This window comes from Apis laboriosa, unplaced genomic scaffold, assembly GCF_014066325.1.
Source record: "Apis laboriosa isolate Shangri-la unplaced genomic scaffold, ASM1406632v1 scaffold122_cov146, whole genome shotgun sequence".
NCBI lineage: Eukaryota > Metazoa > Arthropoda > Insecta > Hymenoptera > Apidae > Apis > Apis laboriosa.
Genome location: NW_025221084.1, coordinates 414,292 through 432,807, shown reverse-complemented (window position 1 = coordinate 432,807; position 18,516 = coordinate 414,292). Strand labels below are relative to the sequence as shown.

At 19.6% G+C, this 18,516-nt stretch overlaps 6 protein-coding genes across 9 annotated transcripts; 2 read left to right on the top strand and 4 right to left on the bottom strand.

Moving 5' to 3' along the window:
* The first annotated feature begins 125 nt into the window (after positions 1 to 125).
* Positions 126 to 1,887, top strand: LOC122720217 (uncharacterized protein CG4449). Its single transcript, XM_043946775.1, has 7 exons — positions 126 to 322; positions 439 to 520; positions 684 to 783; positions 948 to 1,136; positions 1,291 to 1,347; positions 1,381 to 1,435; positions 1,528 to 1,887. The coding sequence occupies exons 1-7, from the start codon at positions 250 to 252 to the stop codon at positions 1,815 to 1,817; spliced, it is 846 nt and encodes a 281-aa protein (XP_043802710.1). The 5' UTR covers positions 126 to 249; the 3' UTR covers positions 1,818 to 1,887.
* Positions 1,888 to 1,988: 101 nt separating this feature from the next.
* LOC122720202 (histone H4 transcription factor) lies at positions 1,989 to 4,751 on the bottom strand. Its single transcript, XM_043946738.1, has 5 exons — positions 4,082 to 4,751; positions 3,378 to 3,714; positions 2,867 to 3,182; positions 2,450 to 2,747; positions 1,989 to 2,325 (listed from the first exon to the last, which is right to left on the bottom strand). The coding sequence occupies exons 1-5, from the start codon at positions 4,562 to 4,564 to the stop codon at positions 2,098 to 2,100; spliced, it is 1,662 nt and encodes a 553-aa protein (XP_043802673.1). The 5' UTR covers positions 4,565 to 4,751; the 3' UTR covers positions 1,989 to 2,097.
* On the top strand, positions 4,337 to 7,402 carry LOC122720203 (tRNA modification GTPase MnmE). 3 transcript variants are annotated; one of them, XM_043946741.1, is made up of 5 exons: positions 4,337 to 4,359; positions 5,602 to 5,775; positions 5,882 to 6,102; positions 6,275 to 6,987; positions 7,139 to 7,402. In XM_043946741.1, the coding sequence occupies exons 2-5, from the start codon at positions 5,670 to 5,672 to the stop codon at positions 7,377 to 7,379; spliced, it is 1,281 nt and encodes a 426-aa protein (XP_043802676.1). In that variant the 5' UTR covers positions 4,337 to 4,359; positions 5,602 to 5,669; the 3' UTR covers positions 7,380 to 7,402. The 3 variants fall into 3 exon arrangements, with proteins under 3 accessions (XP_043802676.1, XP_043802675.1, XP_043802674.1); XM_043946740.1 differs by lacking the exon at positions 4,337 to 4,359 and adding an exon at positions 4,437 to 4,478; XM_043946739.1 differs by lacking the exon at positions 4,337 to 4,359 and adding an exon at positions 4,780 to 5,014.
* A 65-nt stretch (positions 7,403 to 7,467) lies between these two features.
* Positions 7,468 to 8,975, bottom strand: LOC122720272 (TP53-regulated inhibitor of apoptosis 1-like). Its single transcript, XM_043946858.1, has 2 exons — positions 8,756 to 8,975; positions 7,468 to 7,621 (listed from the first exon to the last, which is right to left on the bottom strand). Exons 1-2 carry the CDS (start codon positions 8,900 to 8,902, stop codon positions 7,535 to 7,537), a joined length of 234 nt encoding a protein of 77 aa, XP_043802793.1. The 5' UTR covers positions 8,903 to 8,975; the 3' UTR covers positions 7,468 to 7,534.
* An 858-nt stretch (positions 8,976 to 9,833) lies between these two features.
* On the bottom strand, positions 9,834 to 13,076 carry LOC122720234 (7-methylguanosine phosphate-specific 5'-nucleotidase). Of its 2 annotated transcripts, none has more exons than XM_043946796.1 (6): positions 12,981 to 13,076; positions 11,423 to 11,521; positions 11,188 to 11,257; positions 10,702 to 11,054; positions 10,341 to 10,571; positions 9,834 to 10,020 (listed from the first exon to the last, which is right to left on the bottom strand). In XM_043946796.1, the coding sequence occupies exons 1-6, from the start codon at positions 13,005 to 13,007 to the stop codon at positions 9,919 to 9,921; spliced, it is 882 nt and encodes a 293-aa protein (XP_043802731.1). In that variant the 5' UTR covers positions 13,008 to 13,076; the 3' UTR covers positions 9,834 to 9,918. The 2 variants fall into 2 exon arrangements, with proteins under 2 accessions (XP_043802731.1, XP_043802732.1); XM_043946797.1 differs by lacking the exon at positions 12,981 to 13,076 and adding an exon at positions 12,724 to 12,774.
* A 502-nt stretch (positions 13,077 to 13,578) lies between these two features.
* On the bottom strand, positions 13,579 to 17,617 carry LOC122720233 (cholesterol 7-desaturase nvd). The gene is made up of 6 exons (XM_043946795.1): positions 17,393 to 17,617; positions 15,816 to 16,000; positions 15,507 to 15,673; positions 15,222 to 15,400; positions 14,098 to 14,478; positions 13,579 to 13,815 (listed from the first exon to the last, which is right to left on the bottom strand). Exons 1-6 carry the CDS (start codon positions 17,480 to 17,482, stop codon positions 13,579 to 13,581), a joined length of 1,239 nt encoding a protein of 412 aa, XP_043802730.1. The 5' UTR covers positions 17,483 to 17,617.
* Positions 17,618 to 18,516: the final 899 nt, after the last annotated feature.

Genomic DNA, 18,516 nt, shown 5'->3' with positions numbered 1-18,516 from the left:
ATTCATTTTATTTTTTCAAATAATATATTAATTATCATTATTATAATTTATATTTATATTGTTATTTCTTAAAATAGTATATAAAAAATTTATATTTTAAAGTATTCAAGAGATAATAAATCTAACCCTATTTTTTCTATTGAATAAAAGAAAGTTAATTTTATTTTAATCTATTTTTTTTAATGTTTTAATAATAAGTGATATAATAAAATATACAAAAAAAATTAAAATACAAAATTAAATTACACAATGGAAACAGTGCAATTAAGTTCATCTGAAGATGATGATGATATATATTTAAATTCTGTTGCAAAATTGAAAGGTAAATATACATATTTTCTTTTTATCTTTACTTTTTAATTCTTAATAATGTTTAAATATTGCTAATTTAAACAAGAAAATTAAATTATACTATATAATTAAAATATAATTCTATAGCCTTGAAGAAAAAGCAGACATTACTACAATGTAAGGATCAAGAAAAAGAAGAGGAAAAACAAGCAAATAATGAAGAATTGAAGCACGTCTAATACATATAGAATAAAGTTCATAAAAAATTAGTTTTTATAGAATTTTATAATTTTCTATTTCATGTATTATATTTCATTAATGTTTTTTTTTTCCATTGTTATAATAAATATAATATTTTTGATACATATTTTATATAAATTATTAATTTACAGATGTGAAATTTTTAACGATACTGTTTTAAAACAAGGAATAAATCGAAAGATAAAAAACAAAAAATATAGTTCTAAGCATCGATCAGCAAAACAAAAACAAGTAAGTTATGACATTAATATTTATATTATATATATATAATATATCTATATCATATATTTAAAAAGAAAAACAAATTTGTTTTAAATAATGACCTATAATTTTTTAAAATATAATTTTTTTATTAATTTGTTCAATTAAAATACTCTATATTAATATTTTTTTAGAGAAAAAATATATCTGAAACAGATTCAGATTTAGAAATTGTTTCTATAGAAGAGAAAAATTTATCAGAAAATGATTTATATATAGTTGAAGATAATATAACTGAATACCCAAATCCAAATGAGAATTATGAAATAAATATTAAAATTCTTTGGCGATCAAAAAATATATATCGTTTGAATATTTGTCAAGTATGTACATATAACATATTTCATAATTATATATAAATTTTAAATCATAAAATTTTTTAACTATGATTTATTTTATATAAAAATTATTTTATATCTAATAATTTTATTGTTTAATGCATTTATCTTAAAAATAAAATTAGATGCATTATTTCAGAATGAAAACTTTGGACAAATTTTTAAATATTTTGCTAATTTAGAGCAAGTATCAATTGATGAAATTTTAATAACAAAAAAAGATAAAATTATTAAAAGAAATGATACTCCAGTTTCTATAAATTTATCTGTAATAGACATACTTGGTAAATTGATGACTTGTTGAGTTTTTTAATATAAAGTTATAGTTTATTTTAATATTTTTTTCAATAAGAATAGAAACAAAATATTTTTACAGAAGGAGGTATTATTAAAAAAGACAATACAATTTCAAACAATGTGATGGAAAAAAATGATAATAATGTCTGTATGATAAAGATACAAACAACAAACAAGAAAAGTTTAACCATTTTTGTTAAACGAGATGAAAATTTCAAAACTTTGTTAGAGAAATGTGCTCAAGAGTTCAATATTGAAAAATCAAAAATTAAATTGTATTTTGACGGAGAATTAATTGCCATAATGGATACACCTGATTCTTTAGAAATAGAAGATGAAGCTTGTTTTGACCTTCAATTTTCTTCCTAATTAACATATATAATTATTATATATATATATCTATACATTACTTTAATAAATTATTTATTTTAAAAGAAAATATTGAAAGAAATGAATTATTTGATTTCAAATTGATTAATTTGCAATTTTTTATAAAATATATAAGTATTGATCATGAAATTAAAATTATAATACAAAAATTGTATTATAATTATAATAGTATGATACTATAAATAATAGTATCATACTATAAATAATAGTATGATACTATAAATAATAATATGATACTATTAAATTTTATTAAAAAAATTTATGTTAGAATTAGTGGTGGCCCATCAGAAGGTGGTAATTCCATAGTTTCTTGCGCTTCAACAACTCGACTTCTAATTACATTTCCTTCTGCATCAGTTTCATCAATTGTTATCAAAATATTTGAAATGACAGGCATAGATTTTCCTTTATTATTTTCCTCCTTTGATTTTCCTTCTGTTTCGTTTTCTTCATCTTTTGTCTCAGTTTCATTTAAATCTTCAAAAATCTAATAAATAATGAATGAAGTTATTTTATATATATATATATATATATATATATATATATATATATTACTTATTTATCTTTTATAAATATTAAAATATTATATCAAGTTTAAAGAAATAGATTACCTCAATTTGCGGTACATTAGAATCTTTATTTAATTTAATTTTAAATTTTTTATTTTGTATTTTAAATTGATTGATAGAAGGATTTAACTCTTCTTCAACAGCTTCATATCTAACCATTTGTAGTCTGTAACATCCATCTTTATCATGAGTATATTGAAATCTTGTATGACCACTAGGTAATTGCAATTGATGTGTTTCAATTAAATGTTTTGTTAATCTATAGCTTTTTCTATATTTTATTGGACATTCATGACAGCAATACCATCGCACTTGCATACTATGAATTCGTTCAATATGCCTTAAAATGTAGTTTTATTTTTAAAAAATAATGCAAATTTTTTTATAATTAATGAAAATAAAATTTTTTTTGATCTTTTTTATTTAAATTTTCATTAAATAAAAATTTCATTTAAATACCTATCAAGAGTATATGCACCCTTGCATTTATATAGACATCCTTCAAAATGACATGAAAAATTAGGTCCATTTGTATGAACTGTCATGTGTGAATCTAAATCTTGTTGAGATTTAGCAGCATGATTGCAAAGTTGACAAGGAAAACTTCTGGTAGAAACATGTCGATATCTAACATGTTTAGCTAAACTGGCTGGTGATTCACAACTCATATCACAAAGACTACATTTATAATTAAAAACATGCATTTGCATGTGATCTCTCAAAATTCCTTCAGTAGGATAAAACTTATTACAATGAGAACACTGGAATCCTTGAACTAATAAAAATTATTTTTATATAAACAATGTTTTAATATAAATTATTATAAATATTAAAAATAATTTATTTATCAAATCCTAATATTTATTCTAAACATTTTTATAATTAAAAAAATTACTCATAGTATTTTAATTGTAATGTTTAAGTATAAAGAATAAAAGAATTAAAGAATAAAAATTTTTTAAAATTTTACCATCAATTGGAATTTGTCGTTTGCAATGTACATGGAATTTTGTATTAGAAGCAAAAGTAGCACCACAATCAGGACAAGCAACAATTTTTTCCTTTGTATGATGTCGTATATGATCTCTCAATTTGTATAAATTAGGATATAAATTGCTACAACCTGTCCATTTGCATTCTAAACCTCCTTCAACTTTGTTACCTCTTGGACCTTCCTGAATATGAGCAGCTACATGATATAAATATAATTGATAATTTCTAAAATATTTCAAACATTCTTCCCAGCGACAAAGAAGTGGTGCTGGAAGATCTACAACATTTTTCCATTCAGAATCTCTACAACATTTCTGAAATATATAATTTATAATTTATATGTTATTATATATATATTTATATGTTATATATATATATATACTTTTTTCTTATAAATACTTATATACTCATATATTATTCCAATTTATTTTTAAATCAAATAAGTTAAAAGTAATATAAAAGTAAATTTTTAAATTTTAATTTAATTAAAATTTATATTTAAATAATATCATTTTTTTATTTCAAATAAAAATAAAATATATTATTATATATATTTATATATGTTTACGTTATTTTATAAAATAAAATTTATTTATAAATTTATAAAATAAATTTATTTATTATATTAAAAAAATAATATATAGCATATATTAAAAAAATATAGTAGAAATAATTACTTACAGGTAATTTGATTCTAGTACGAATATTTGATCCAATGCATTTTAATTTAGTATGATAAGCATGATAATTAACATGCCTAGAAATCTCATCAGGATCATTACTTTCATATAAACAACCGCTCCATTGACATATATAAACATTAATGTCTTTTTCATTAATTCGCGTATTTAAATCTGACACGTGCGTGGCCACGTGATTTATAAATTTCTCAACATGATTGGCTTCATATTTGCAACTGATCCATTCACAAGAGAGATGATAAACTTCATGTTTTACTGGTAAACCAACTCTTCTTCTTTTTGCACCATTTTCTGATACGGAATCAAATTCAGAATCAGTATTATAACTATCATTGTCGTCTATCTGTTTCCTTTTAAATTGTATTTCATCAATATATGTAAAATTTTTTTGTGATTCTATCCAATCATTACACTGTTTTTGTACATCTTTACTAGTTATTAAATTTTTTGCAAATTCTGCCATTTTCTTAATTTAATTTAATATTTATATTATAAACTTATTATGCATTCAACTTTTGATTTTGCATTATAAATATTTATATTAAAATGAATAAAACACTTAAAAAATTCTTTTTTAATTTAAAAAGAAATATTTAATTTTTATTTAAATTGAAAATATTAATCTAATTTTTATATTCCTGTCAATGATCTCGCTCGACTTACTTATATACTTAAATACCTAACCTTATGTGAAAAAAGTATAAATGAAATACATAGTGTCATATCACATTTAAAAAAAGTTTAAAAGTTTATATACTAAATAATCAAATGTTACGAATATTTTTAAATAAAAATATTTGGAAGTTAATGACTTCAAAAATAAGGAGACATACAGTTTTTATTCCACATCAAATTTTACATCAAAAACACTTTGATGAATCTAAATCATCCACAATTTACGCACTTTCTTCTGGTTGTTCTATTTTTTCCCGTATCTTTTGCAATATTTATATTTTCATCAAATTAATGTATAACTTTAAAAAATTGTATAATATATGTGTAATTTAAAATCATCGATACTGTTTTTTATGACAAATATTTTACATTTCGCTAATTTATTTGCGCATGCGTTTCATGATCGTAAATTTAATTATTTAAAATATAATATATTATATTGTATATATATGTATATATAAATAAAAAAATATTGTTTTTATATGTATATATGTATATATATAAACAATATCTTTTTATTTATGTTGTATTTTAAATTAATTATAATTAATTATAATTCGATAAAATGATTTTTAAAATAGAACAAATATAAAAATACTGATAATATTTTTATATTTGTTATTTTTTTATATTTTTGTTTAATTTTTATATTTATTTATTTACATATTTTTATACTTAATTTATTTATATTTTATTTAAAAAAATTATTTTGAATTCAACTTAAATTATTTTAAATTATTATAATGTTTTTGTTATATGATCTCATTAATATGAACTTATTAATCTGTTTAAATCATTAAATAATAAAATCTTTTTATATTAAAGGATATGGAAAATGTGGAGTAGCAGTAATTCGAATATCTGGTCCAAAAGCATTAGTAGCTTTAAAAAGAATGACAAAAATATCTGAATTAAAACCTAGAATGGCTCTTTTAAAAAAAATCTATGATCCTGAAACAAAAGAAATGTTAGATAGAGGTTTATGTCTTTGGTTTCCAGGTAATGATAATATAATTTAATTAAATAAAATTTTAATAAAATGAATTCAAAATAATATATGTGAATTAATATAAAAAATAAAATTAAATATAAACAATTAATTTAGGACCCAATTCATTTACTGGTGAAGATTGTATAGAATTTCATGTTCATGGTGGTCCTGCAGTAATTACATCAATCCTAAATGCTCTTGCAAAGCTACATTTTCAATTAGCACTTCCTGGTGAATTTACAAAAAGAGCATTTTTAAATGGAAAATTAGATTTAACTGAAGCAGAAGGTATAGGTGATTTAATCGAAGCAGAAACTGAGAAACAACGTAAACAGGTAAAAATGAAATCAATCTGATAAATGAAATCATTCTATAAAAATACTTTTTTATCATTTCATATTATTATATTATATATTATATCATATATATTAAGAAATTATATTTGTATTATAATTGTATTATAATATAATATATATTATATTATATTTTCTACTAAAATCTTAACAGGCTTCTAATCAAACAATTGGTTCTCTTTATCATATCTACGAATCATGGCGTATTATTCTTTTAAATATTCTTGCTAATTTAGAAGCTTATATTGATTTTGCTGAAGAGCATGATGTAACTTCTAATGTTTTACAAGATACTAAAATTAATATTCAAAAATTATATGTAAAAATACAACAACATCTTTCTGATGAAAGAAAAGGAGAAATTTTACGTAATGGAATACATGTAGCAATTCTTGGAAAACCTAATGTAGGAAAAAGCAGTTTTTTAAATCTTCTCTCTAAAAAAAATGCAGCTATTGTTACATCTTTGCCAGGAACAACAAGAGATATTATAGAATTAACAATAGATATCTGTGGATATCCAATGATCCTTGCAGACACTGCAGGGATTAGAAATGATCCAGAAAATGAAATAGAAATAGAAGGTATTAAAAAAACAAAGGAATATTCAAAGAAAGCTGATTTTATTATATGCATAATTAGTGCAGAAAATATTGTAAAAACATCTTTGGAAGATTTTCTAAAACAATATAAGAATTTTTTGGAAATAAATAAAAAAAGAGTTCTTTTAATATTAAATAAAATAGATTTGATTAAAGAAGATGAAATAGAAAGTTGGAGAAAACAAAATGTTATTCCTATATCATGTAAAACACAAGAAGGTTTAAAAGAACTTATAAATGCATTGGGACAATGTTTTGAAGAAATGTGAGTGTATATATATAAAATTGAAAATTAAATAAGTGTTATAAATAATTTATTAAATGTTATAATAAAACATTTATATTTTTATTATTTTATTTTTATTATAATTATTATAATTAAAACTTATTTTATTAATTTATATCTTTAATTTCAGATGTGGAAATCCATGTAAAGAAAATCCTATTATCAGTCATGCTCGATATAGAAATCATTTATTGCATGTTTTAGATTATCTTAAATGCTATTTAGAAAAAACTGAAATACCAAATTATGACATGGCTATATCTTTGCAGGAAATTAAAAATGCAGCAAGAGAACTTGGTAAAATAACTGGTTCTATTAATAATGAAGAAATTCTTGATATTATTTTTAAAAATTTTTGTATAGGAAAATAAAAATGAATACATTTAAAAATTAATATTTATACTTGGTATTTATTAATGAAAATTCATAATCATTATTTATGAAAGAATATATAGCACATTTTTATAATAAAATATAAAAAAAAATTCTGTTAAAGAATTCAAAATTATTATTAAAAACATAATTGTCAATTTTCAGTTTTCTTTTCTTGTTCTGTTCCTAAATGAGCTATATTTATTTCATCCAAATTTATGTTTTGATCTTTCATTGCTTGCTGAAACATAATAATGTACATTTTTTAAATTGTACCAAAATAACAATTGTTTAGTAGTAAAATATAAATAATAATAATTTGTATATTTGAAATATTTATAAAATGTAACATAACACAAAATAATTATATAAATTTATATTGACTTTATATAATTTCAAACATAGAAATTAATAATAATCATAATTCTTAAAATTATTGAAATTTTGACAAAAATTAAATTTTTATATTTATATTTAATACACGAAATTTATTAATTTTTATTATAGTCCATTTTATCTAGATTAGAAGATTTTAAGATAGTTCTAAGATTTATAATTTTAAAATATAAAAATTAAAATCTAAATAATCACACACATTTCAAATAATTTTTTTATTATAATATATATATAATAATTATAAAATAAAAACTTTACTTTAAATAGATAAAAGTCAGGTTAGAATTTCAAAAATAAAGAAAGTTAATTTTTGTCACATTTAACTTACCGCTACACACTTGGTATAAACTTTAAGTAATGGTGCACATTCACTATCATCATAAATTCCGCGTAAAAATTTTTCAGAGAACCAATCATTAAAACAACGGTCATATTTTGCTTTTAATTCTTTACAAGCTTCCATAATTTATGTTAAATTTAATTAATTGCACATTAATTTAAATATTAGTGGATTGAAAATTAATATTACGTTAATAATTAATTATAAAAATTTTGCTTCATTATTCATTGTGTTCAAAAGAAAATAAAATTGTGCAATCCATACATTCCATGCATTACAAATGATTTTCATTATTACTGTGCACAACACATATTGCATTATTTTACATATTTTTAAGGTTTAATTAAAAAAAAAATAAATATAAGAAAAAATAAATATAATTATATTTTTAACAATTATTTATATTTTAATTTATTTGTAATAATTGTAACTGAATCCATTTTTACAAAATTTAAAAAAAATTTCCAAAATATTATATAATTTACATTATATTTATTATATTATATTATATTTTTTAAATAATTTTCAATTTCATGATACATATATTTTTGATATATATATAAAATTGTAATTTTTTTATTTTTCAATTGAACATTTAATTCAAATGGAATTTTATAAAAAGAAAAAAAAATTGATTACCTGAAGACATTGATTATACAATTTGAAATGATTTGAGCACATTGAATCATCTAAATCTCCTTTAAGAAATTTTTCGGAAAACCAAAGCTTAAAGCATCCGTCATATTCTTTTTTAAGATTATTACAAGCTTCTGCAATACTATTCATTTAATATTTTTATTTATTATTAATTTCAAAATATACTTTTAGTCAAGTTTTTTTTAATTTTTTATATAATTAGTAATACCTATAAAAAATATATATTAAATGAAATTAGAAATTAATTAAAATAATTTATTTAAATATTATTAATTTGATTGTAATTATCGATTCTATAACATTTAATATCGATTAAAATCGATTAATCGGACTTCGTTTATTCAGAACTATATATTTCATAATGATAAATTGTCTCGTTAAATTTTATTATAAAATTCATTTAATCGAATATTATAATTTAACATCCAGAAAATGATTATGATTGAAAAAAATTTAAAGTAACTTACGTCAAAATAGTTTTAGATTACAAAATTAAATTTTAATAAACGAGGCACAAAAATAGCTTTTGGTTAGTAACGTATCAGGTAAATTAATGATCAACGGTTCTCAATTTGTTTTTCTTTAACATATGTTAAAGTAATATGTATTCATTATTCGCATAGGGAATTTCATGAATGTATGATTATTTAATAGAATTGAATATTATTTAATGGAAACATATCATTATTATGCTTCAGAAAATAGAATTCTTTTCTTCTTATAATTTAATAATTATTTTTAAAAAAATATATATCATTTTTCAAAATTTTGTCCCCATCTTTGAAGATAATAATATAAAATACAAATAAGATTCTATTTAATTTAAAAAGATAAATTATATAAATTTAAATATAAGCGAGAATACATTTTTATTTAATTATTTTAATATTTTAATAAGATTAATAAGATTTTAACAATTTATGTTAAAAGATACATACATATTTAAAAAATATATAAATATCTAATATATAAAATCACACTAAAAAGACAATTTATAAATGATAAAGAAAATGATGTAAAATGATATTTTTGAACATAGTTTGTTAAACAGCCTTAAATAAAATAAATAAATTGCAATTAAGATAGAGATTAAAAGTGAAAAAAAAATACTTTATAAATAATAAAAATTAAAAAGTTGAATTGTTTTATAATAATAATCGTAATATATCAATTGGAACTTGCATTGTTTGATCATCAACTAAGACAATATCAAATTTTTCCATATATGAAGCCAGACTACTTTCAACCTGTAAAAAATTCAATTTGTAAGTTTATTTCAAAATAACTATATATTACATATATTGTATATAATTATATATTGAAATTGTAAGATTATTTAAGACATATCAAATTATACTATATTCATAATTTCATTCAAATTAATTATGTATGTATGTTAATATAAATCAAATATAATAATCTAATATACATTTTAAATAAAAAATATATATTATTATTATTAATTATTTATATATTATTTATTAATATATTTGAATATACTACATAATTATTTTTCATAATATTTTTCAAATATGAATATATAAATTATTACTACATGAATACCTACATTATCATAAAGAAAACCAATTTTTAAAACAGCACATGTATTTAACATTCCATCAACCATTGATGCATCACCTATAGTATCACCCATTAAAAGAATATTTTTTCTTTTTTCAAAAACTTTAAAATATTCTTGTTCTATAGCATGTTCATTTTTATTAAAAACATGAATTAGTCCTTTATTTTGAAATCCTGCTAATTTCCCATCTTCATACTTAAGAAAATTTGAGATTATCTAAAAGATTAAAGTAATTTTTATTATTATATTTACTTTTATTTTATTACGTATATTATTATTATCATTAGTATTATATATTTTTAAAAAGTTAAATTTATAAAAAGAGTTGTGTTTAAAATATCATTACCTTTACATTATTAAATAAAATTTCTTGGTTTTCTAAAATAGCTTGAACAATATCTCCTAAACCAGCACTAAAAACCAGTACTGGAACTTCAGCAAGATATAATTTCGTTAAAAGTTCTTTTGTACCATCCCTTAAATTTGTTCCATAAATCTTGCTTACTTCTGATATTTCATTAGGATCAAAAGGTATTCCTTTTAGTATTTCTTCTGCAGCTATCATCCAATCTGTCATTGCTTCTGTTTTTATTTGAATTGATAAATCAGGATCTATTTCAATCGGCCTATACTTTTTATAAAGACGATTTGATTCTTTTGTATATATTTCTGGAAGTTGCTTGCATTTGCTAAAAATTCCTATTTTTTTTTTAAATTTCAAAAAAAATTGTATTTTATTTACTTTATTATAATAAAAATTTTATATATAAAATTATATATATAATATATATATTTTTTATTACAATAAAATACTAATTACATGTTTACATACCAAAACTACTAAGAACCTTTTTTCCATTTATATGTTGTTTTGTTAATGTTAAATCAAAATCTGTAACTATCTGAAATCAGAATTTTTAAGTGAAATTAAGATTATATTATGAATTATTTTATTATTATTAAATTATGAATAATATATATATATATATATTTAAAATAAAAATTTATGCGCATAAAAAATTAATATTAAAAAAAAATATTAATTAAATTGTTTAAAAACATTGTACCTGTAAAGAATTACATCCACCTGTCAACATTGTGTTTATTGTCCTTAATAAATTTTTTTTGTCCTTGACATGGACATGTTTTAATTTTAATGTTGGGAACTATATAAAAAAAAAGATATTTAAGGAATTGCTAAAAAAATATATTTTAAATCAATAGTTAAAGTTTAAAATTTTTTTAATATACATTGTATTCTTATATAAAGAAAATTTTACAGCATAAATATAAAAGAAAATTGTTCTTAAAGATTATTATTATTATCTCATCATGATGAATTCTATTATTTCTTTAAAATATTATTGAAAAAGGATTTTAATATAAGCAAAAAATTATAAAAAAGTTTCAATTAGTAATAGTGCATTTAACAATTAAAAACTTACAAACATAAGGAAAAAATATTTAATAAGAATTTATAAATATAATAAAAAGAAAAATAATTTCAATAATTAATTAAAATTTGGAGAAAAAAATTATATAGATCAGATTTATATTACTAATTTACATAGTAAAACTTTATAGTACTAATCAATAAATTATAATTTTATAACAATCAAGTATAAAAGTAATAAATTTTTTTTTTTACATTAGCTCATTAAAACTTTTTGAAAAATTTTTAAAATTTTTTGATTACATTACTTGATATTTAAATGTTTATATGATATATAATTGATATGTAAATTTATAATTAATATATTAAATTTATTATTAAATTTATTATTAATTAATATATTAAATTTTTTTTAATTTTTAAGTAAAATATTGATTTTTCTAAAAAAAACATTTTATATAAGAGATTATTAAGCAATTATATTTTTTATTTATTAATTTATTAATTACTACATATAATGTATTATTTATAAATTCAAATTTAATTTCATTCAATTATTTTTTTATTATTGCTAACATATAATATATATATATAATTTTTTATTGGTTTTATCTATTTCTTTCTATGTTAGTTTTTGAAAATAGAATAACAAAGTACAAACACGTGCACTGATTAATATTAACAAATAAAAATTATTATTAATATTAATATTAATATTATATATTAATATATAATTTATATACTTATTTCGATAATTAAATTTATGCATAGATTAATATTTTTATTAATGTTTTATTCTTTTTGTAGAAAACATTTAGACATATAACATAAATGAAAATTATTATTATTTACATTTTTTGTTTGTTTGTTTATTATTTGAATTAGTATTAAATTTTTTTATTTTAAATTTTATTTTTTATTGCTTATATTTTAGATAATTTCTTTATAGCAAAACTTTTGATAAATTTTTTATACCTATTATTTTTTAGATCTAAGTAATTATAAATTACTATATGATCATTATATATTTTAAATTATAATAAAATATTAATTATTAATTTTTTAATTCTTTGATTTTTGAATTATAACTAAAATATATTACAAAGTAATTAATAAAAAAGCAATCAAATTAAGGTTATGTTTCAATATAATAACCGCCAAAATATTAAAATAACATAACATTAAATACAATAGTCAAATAGGAAAAACCGCGAAAAATTTAAATTACTCACATCATCTAGATCTATTTCAGAAGTCATGTTTTTTTCTTGTGACGAAAATAAATTTTTTATAGCAGCCTATACTGTTTTTAAGGTATTGAAGAGCCGCCACTGATTTGATTAACCAATCAACTATAACGTGATTTATATAGATATCATGATTATTTTTTTTTATTGAATCTGAATTATATAAGAAGATTTTAAGATAATATAAATTCAAATCTATCTTCTTGAATAATATTTATTATTTCTAATAATATTTATTAAAAAAGGAAATAAGGTTGTAAAAATATGAATGTTCATTTTTTTTATAAAAAAGATATTATATTATATTATGGAGAATTCAATTTAAATATATAGGATATAGATATTTAAATATATAGGAATAATATAATATATATTTAAATATATAGGAATAATATAATATATTTGAATTTTAGATTAAATACATCATCTTCCCATTTTCTTTATAAATCTTTCATTGTAAATATTTTCAATTTATTATTAACATTATAAATGAATTATTTTTTCAATTTTCATTAATATTATAATTTATATAATAAAATTTGAGTTCCGTCAAAAATACAAAAATTTTTTCAATATAAAAAATTTACCATTGTAAAGATTTAATGGCAGAATGATAACTTGGACTGTGCTGCGAATAAAATTGAGCATACCATCTGCGATAAGCAAGTATGCTTTTATCTTCTTTGACCAAGAGAGGTTGTTTTTCGAACTTCTTTCGATTCCAAATGGCTACATCTCTTTCAAACATTAAGCATTCTGCTAAGAATAACATACTAGCATATGGACCAAGCAGAGGAGGAGAATATAGTAAATGAGTCACCTAATAATAAAAATGATAATAACAATAATTACAATAAAGAAAATATTTCTTAATAAATAAAAAAACAATGATTCAAAATAATGCAGTAATTAATTTTTTTACTGAAATTTAAATTTTTTCTAAGAAATAAGTTTATTATTTTTTAAGGAAAATTGTATTCTTTTAATAAATTAGTATATAATTAATAATATATAACATATAGTTAAAAAAAAATACAAATAAAATGTAGAAAAAAAATGTAGAAAAATTTTAATAATGTTATATATTTAAAATTTTAAGAACCTTTTGTAAAAGGGGTTCCATTGGTGTTACTGTCTGAAAAATACACATTGATCCCAAAGAAGTATGCATCATAAGTTCGACATATCCTGGGCCTATTTGTTGAACATTTACATCCAATTGTAAAAATTTAAATTTCTCAAATAGAATTAGACTGTGTCTTAAAGTCATATATGCTCTATGTCTTAAGTTTTCATCATCTTGTTTTATTGCTTTGATTTCTTTAGAATCTTGGGATTTTAAAAAAGAATTATGTGGTGTCCAATTAACGTTTGTCCATGAATGTCGAGCGAAAGAAGAAAAAAAATTTGCAATTTTTGTAAATATTGCTGGACCATGTACTGCACTAAGATGTGCTGAATCAGCACCATTTTCTGCAACTTCCTGAAAATTATAATATTTATATTATAATATTTTGTCTAACTTTATTTTTAATTAAATATTTTATTATTATCAATTTTTTATTTTTATTTGATATTGAATAAAATAAAAATCAAATATGGTTTATCTATAACTTTTAATAATTTTTTGTAAAATATTTATTTTTGTATATTTAATATAATTGTATAATATTTTCATTATTTTTGTCATATTAATTTTAACTATTTTAATTAACTAATTTTAATTATTTTTATTTTATTAATTAACATCTTAATTTTGTTTTAGTTGGGAATGATAGTTATGAGTTTCTTACCTGTTTAAACTCAAAACAACGATCATCATTCTTAGAATTTGTCATGGAGGCTGCAATCAAGGAGTCCATTTCTTATTTCAAATATCCATCAGCTTTATTTAACACATCTAAAAAAAAAAAAAAAAAGAAGAAAAAGAAAAAAAATAATACTAAAAGATCGCTGCCGATCTAAATGTTAATGATAATTTGGTTTCCTTGATTTTAGTTTCCATGATCGATTGAAATCTTTATTTTAATTATTCTTAATCTTCAAATATTAAAACTTTATTTTTTTTATATATATATTATAATATATTAGATAAAAATTTTAGAATAATAAAAACAAAATTTGAGTTTTCATTCAGTGTTTCATATTATTTTATATTATAAAATATTATTTATATTATAAAATAAACAAGTAATGAAATTGTATATAAATTAATTAAAACCTGACCTGTATATGACAATTAATAAGAAATTCATTTCGTCCATGATAACGCCATGTTCGATTTAAAACATGGCTAATTGTTTGTGGTTGCCAATTTGGTTCTAATCCCTCTGCATGGTACCAAACGAAAATAATTTCGTTAGCCTCACAACTTTTCCAAGTTTTAATTCTAGCAATATGTGGCACTAAAATAAAATATACACTATAATCAATATATAATATATAAACAACTTTAATAATTAAAATTGAAAAAGATAACATATAATTAAATAAAATTATAATTTGAATTACCTTTATCAGCATATGGGATATGATTGCATTGTCCATCAGAACCACGAAATTGCCAACCATGAAAAGGACATTCTAAGCAATCACCTTTTACACGCCCACCCTCGGCCATATTTGCACCCAAATGAGGACAGTAAGCATCTAAAATTCTTACTGTCCCATTATCTGTTCTTTAATAATAATAAATATTATTATTAAATTTATATAAAGATCAATTGTGCTTTTAACAATTTCTTGAATTAAAATCAATTATAAAATAAATTTTTTAATTTTTTAATCATTTAATCATTTTACATATAAATATTAAAATACCTGAAAACTGCAAAATTTTGTCCAAGTGCAGCTACATGTTTCACTTGACCTTTATCTAATTGAGAACTTTCTAACAAAGCAAACCATCCGTTTGGATAAACTGGAGGCAGTTTACCCAATTTTCGTTTCTTTGATTCTAAGTGATTAGCTAAAACTGTTTTGTTATCGCCTTCTAGTCTTAGATCCTAAAAAAATATTATATTTTTATATTATATTATATAATAATTATATATATATAAATATTATATTTTAATTTTTGAATTTTTTATTGTAATAAAAAAAATTAATTGAAATAATAGTCATGTAAATTTAATAATAGTTTTTTTGATATTGTAAATATTAAAATATCAATGAAATTACTTTTTAAGGAAATAAAATTTTAAATTTAGGATTAAAGTAATAATTAAATTTCTTAAAATAAAATTAAAACTTTTTAAAATTTGTTACAAAATTTGTAACAAAAAAGGAAAATAATAAAAAATCATCTAAAAGAAAAAAAAAATTGGAATCTTTTTTTAGTTCTCTTAATTATTTTTAATATCTAAATAGATATTGCATAAATATTATAAATATTTATAAAAATTATATTTTTTATACAAATAAATATGTATATATTATTATATATATAATATTTATAAATATATTTTTTTCATTTTAAAGTAGTTAATACAAGATTGAAATATGTCATGCTTTCCTTTTAAAGATTGAAAGAATCGCTGACACGAAGAAAAAGGATTCTACGACGTCAGAAAGAACGTCAAGAAATCTTTTACATTTGTAAACATAATGTTATCGTGATGTTCATGTCTGTGTGTATCGTTTATGTTAAAATTTATGAAATTGATTTAATAAAAATAAAAAGAAATGCAAAAAATTGAATTTACATAAGTTTACATTTTTTTTTATATTTTTTTAAAAAATGAATATTAATATTTTAATAAAGATATATGTATGTATATATTTATATATTTTTATTTTATAAATAATAATATAATATATTTAAATAAGTAATTAATAAATATTTTTTTCTTTATAATAAATAAATTGTATACAATAAAGAATATTTTATTTGTTTTTCTGTTAATTTAAAGAAAACTAAACTATTAAGAACGACTGAAATATCATGTAATTATGAAATATCAGTATGAGTAACTTTAAATCAAATCATTCTCAAATTTAATAATTATTTTATATCATAAATAATATATTATTTATGTAAATTTATGTAAATTTATTTTAAACTTAATGTAGTATTCTTAAAATTATATAAGATTTTTTGAATTTTTATTTTTTTCAGAGAAATTTAAAAAATTTTCTATTATCAAAGATATGTAAAATATAATTTTTATTAATGTTGCATATTTAATACCGATTCATTTTATATTAAATTGTTAATAATATCTATCACAATAATTTAATAAATTAATATAATTTTAATTATTTTCTTATTTTTTTTATAATCAATAAATAATTGTTTAATCGATTAATTTGAATCTTTACACTAATAAAGAGAAAAATAAAAGATGTGATATATGTAGGTAAATATAAGTAGGATAATGGTATCAAAGAAGACTCACTTTAATCCAGTTGATCTTGTACAAATAGGAAACAAGGAGAATACCAAAAAACAGAAGAAAAGCACCACCGAAGCTCCACCATCCGGCCATCGTTGTCTTCTTCACCCTCTGCCCCGAACGAAGAAAAGCAAGTGCACTCTAAAAACTTGTCCCTCTGGAACACCTTCGGAACCACCTCTCTTATTCTCCTTGCTCTCACTCCTCCTCTTTCTCTATTTTCTTCTTTCCTTCTCCTTCCAATCGATCTTTTCTGTTTTTTTCTTTCTTCCTTCCTTCTTTCTCTCCTCTTGCTCTCTTTCTCACTTTCTTTTTTCCTTTTTCTTTTCCTTCTTTCTTTCTTCTCCACTCTCTTCCTTCTTTTATCACTCTCCCGTTATCTCTCTTTTTCCTTTCTTTCTTTCTTTTTTCCTCTTGTACTACTACTTTTCTTCCTTCTTTCTTTTCTTCCTCTTCTACTATTTCTGCCCTTTTTCACATTGCTCTTGTTTGTCTCTTCCTCTCTCCCCTTTAATATTTTTCTACACCTGTTCCGATGCACTTTTTCAAACTTTATTTAATCTTTCATTCTTATATTCTGTAATTTTTCGATATTTTCGAAAATTCAAAAATGTTTTAAAAAAAAATACAAATCAATTGGAATAAAATATCTCTTCTATTTTTTATTTTCGTTCATTTAATTTCTCTTTTTTCTTAATTTTTTTTTCTTTTCTATGCGTCTCTCTTAACAGACTTAATTTTTTTGTAATAAAAATATTATTATATTTATATTTCTTATTATTTATATTTTTTTAGGTGATTAATTATTAATTAAAAACATCTAATTTAATGTCTAATCATTAATCCTAACTGTTATTATTATATATTTGTTAACTATTATTATTATATAGTTATATTATATATAGTTGTGTTATGTTGTGCTTCTCTTTATACTGCTAATTATATTGAACTTCTCTTTTAATTGAAATCTATTGGCACTAATGATGAAAATGATGAAAGATTTATATAATAGATATTTGCATAGAATTGAAAAAAATGAAGAGTCTACTAGACGGATTCCGAACCTTTGAGTATTTTTCGAACGACTGAATCACCTTATTCTTAGACAGAGCCTTTTATACCTTTCT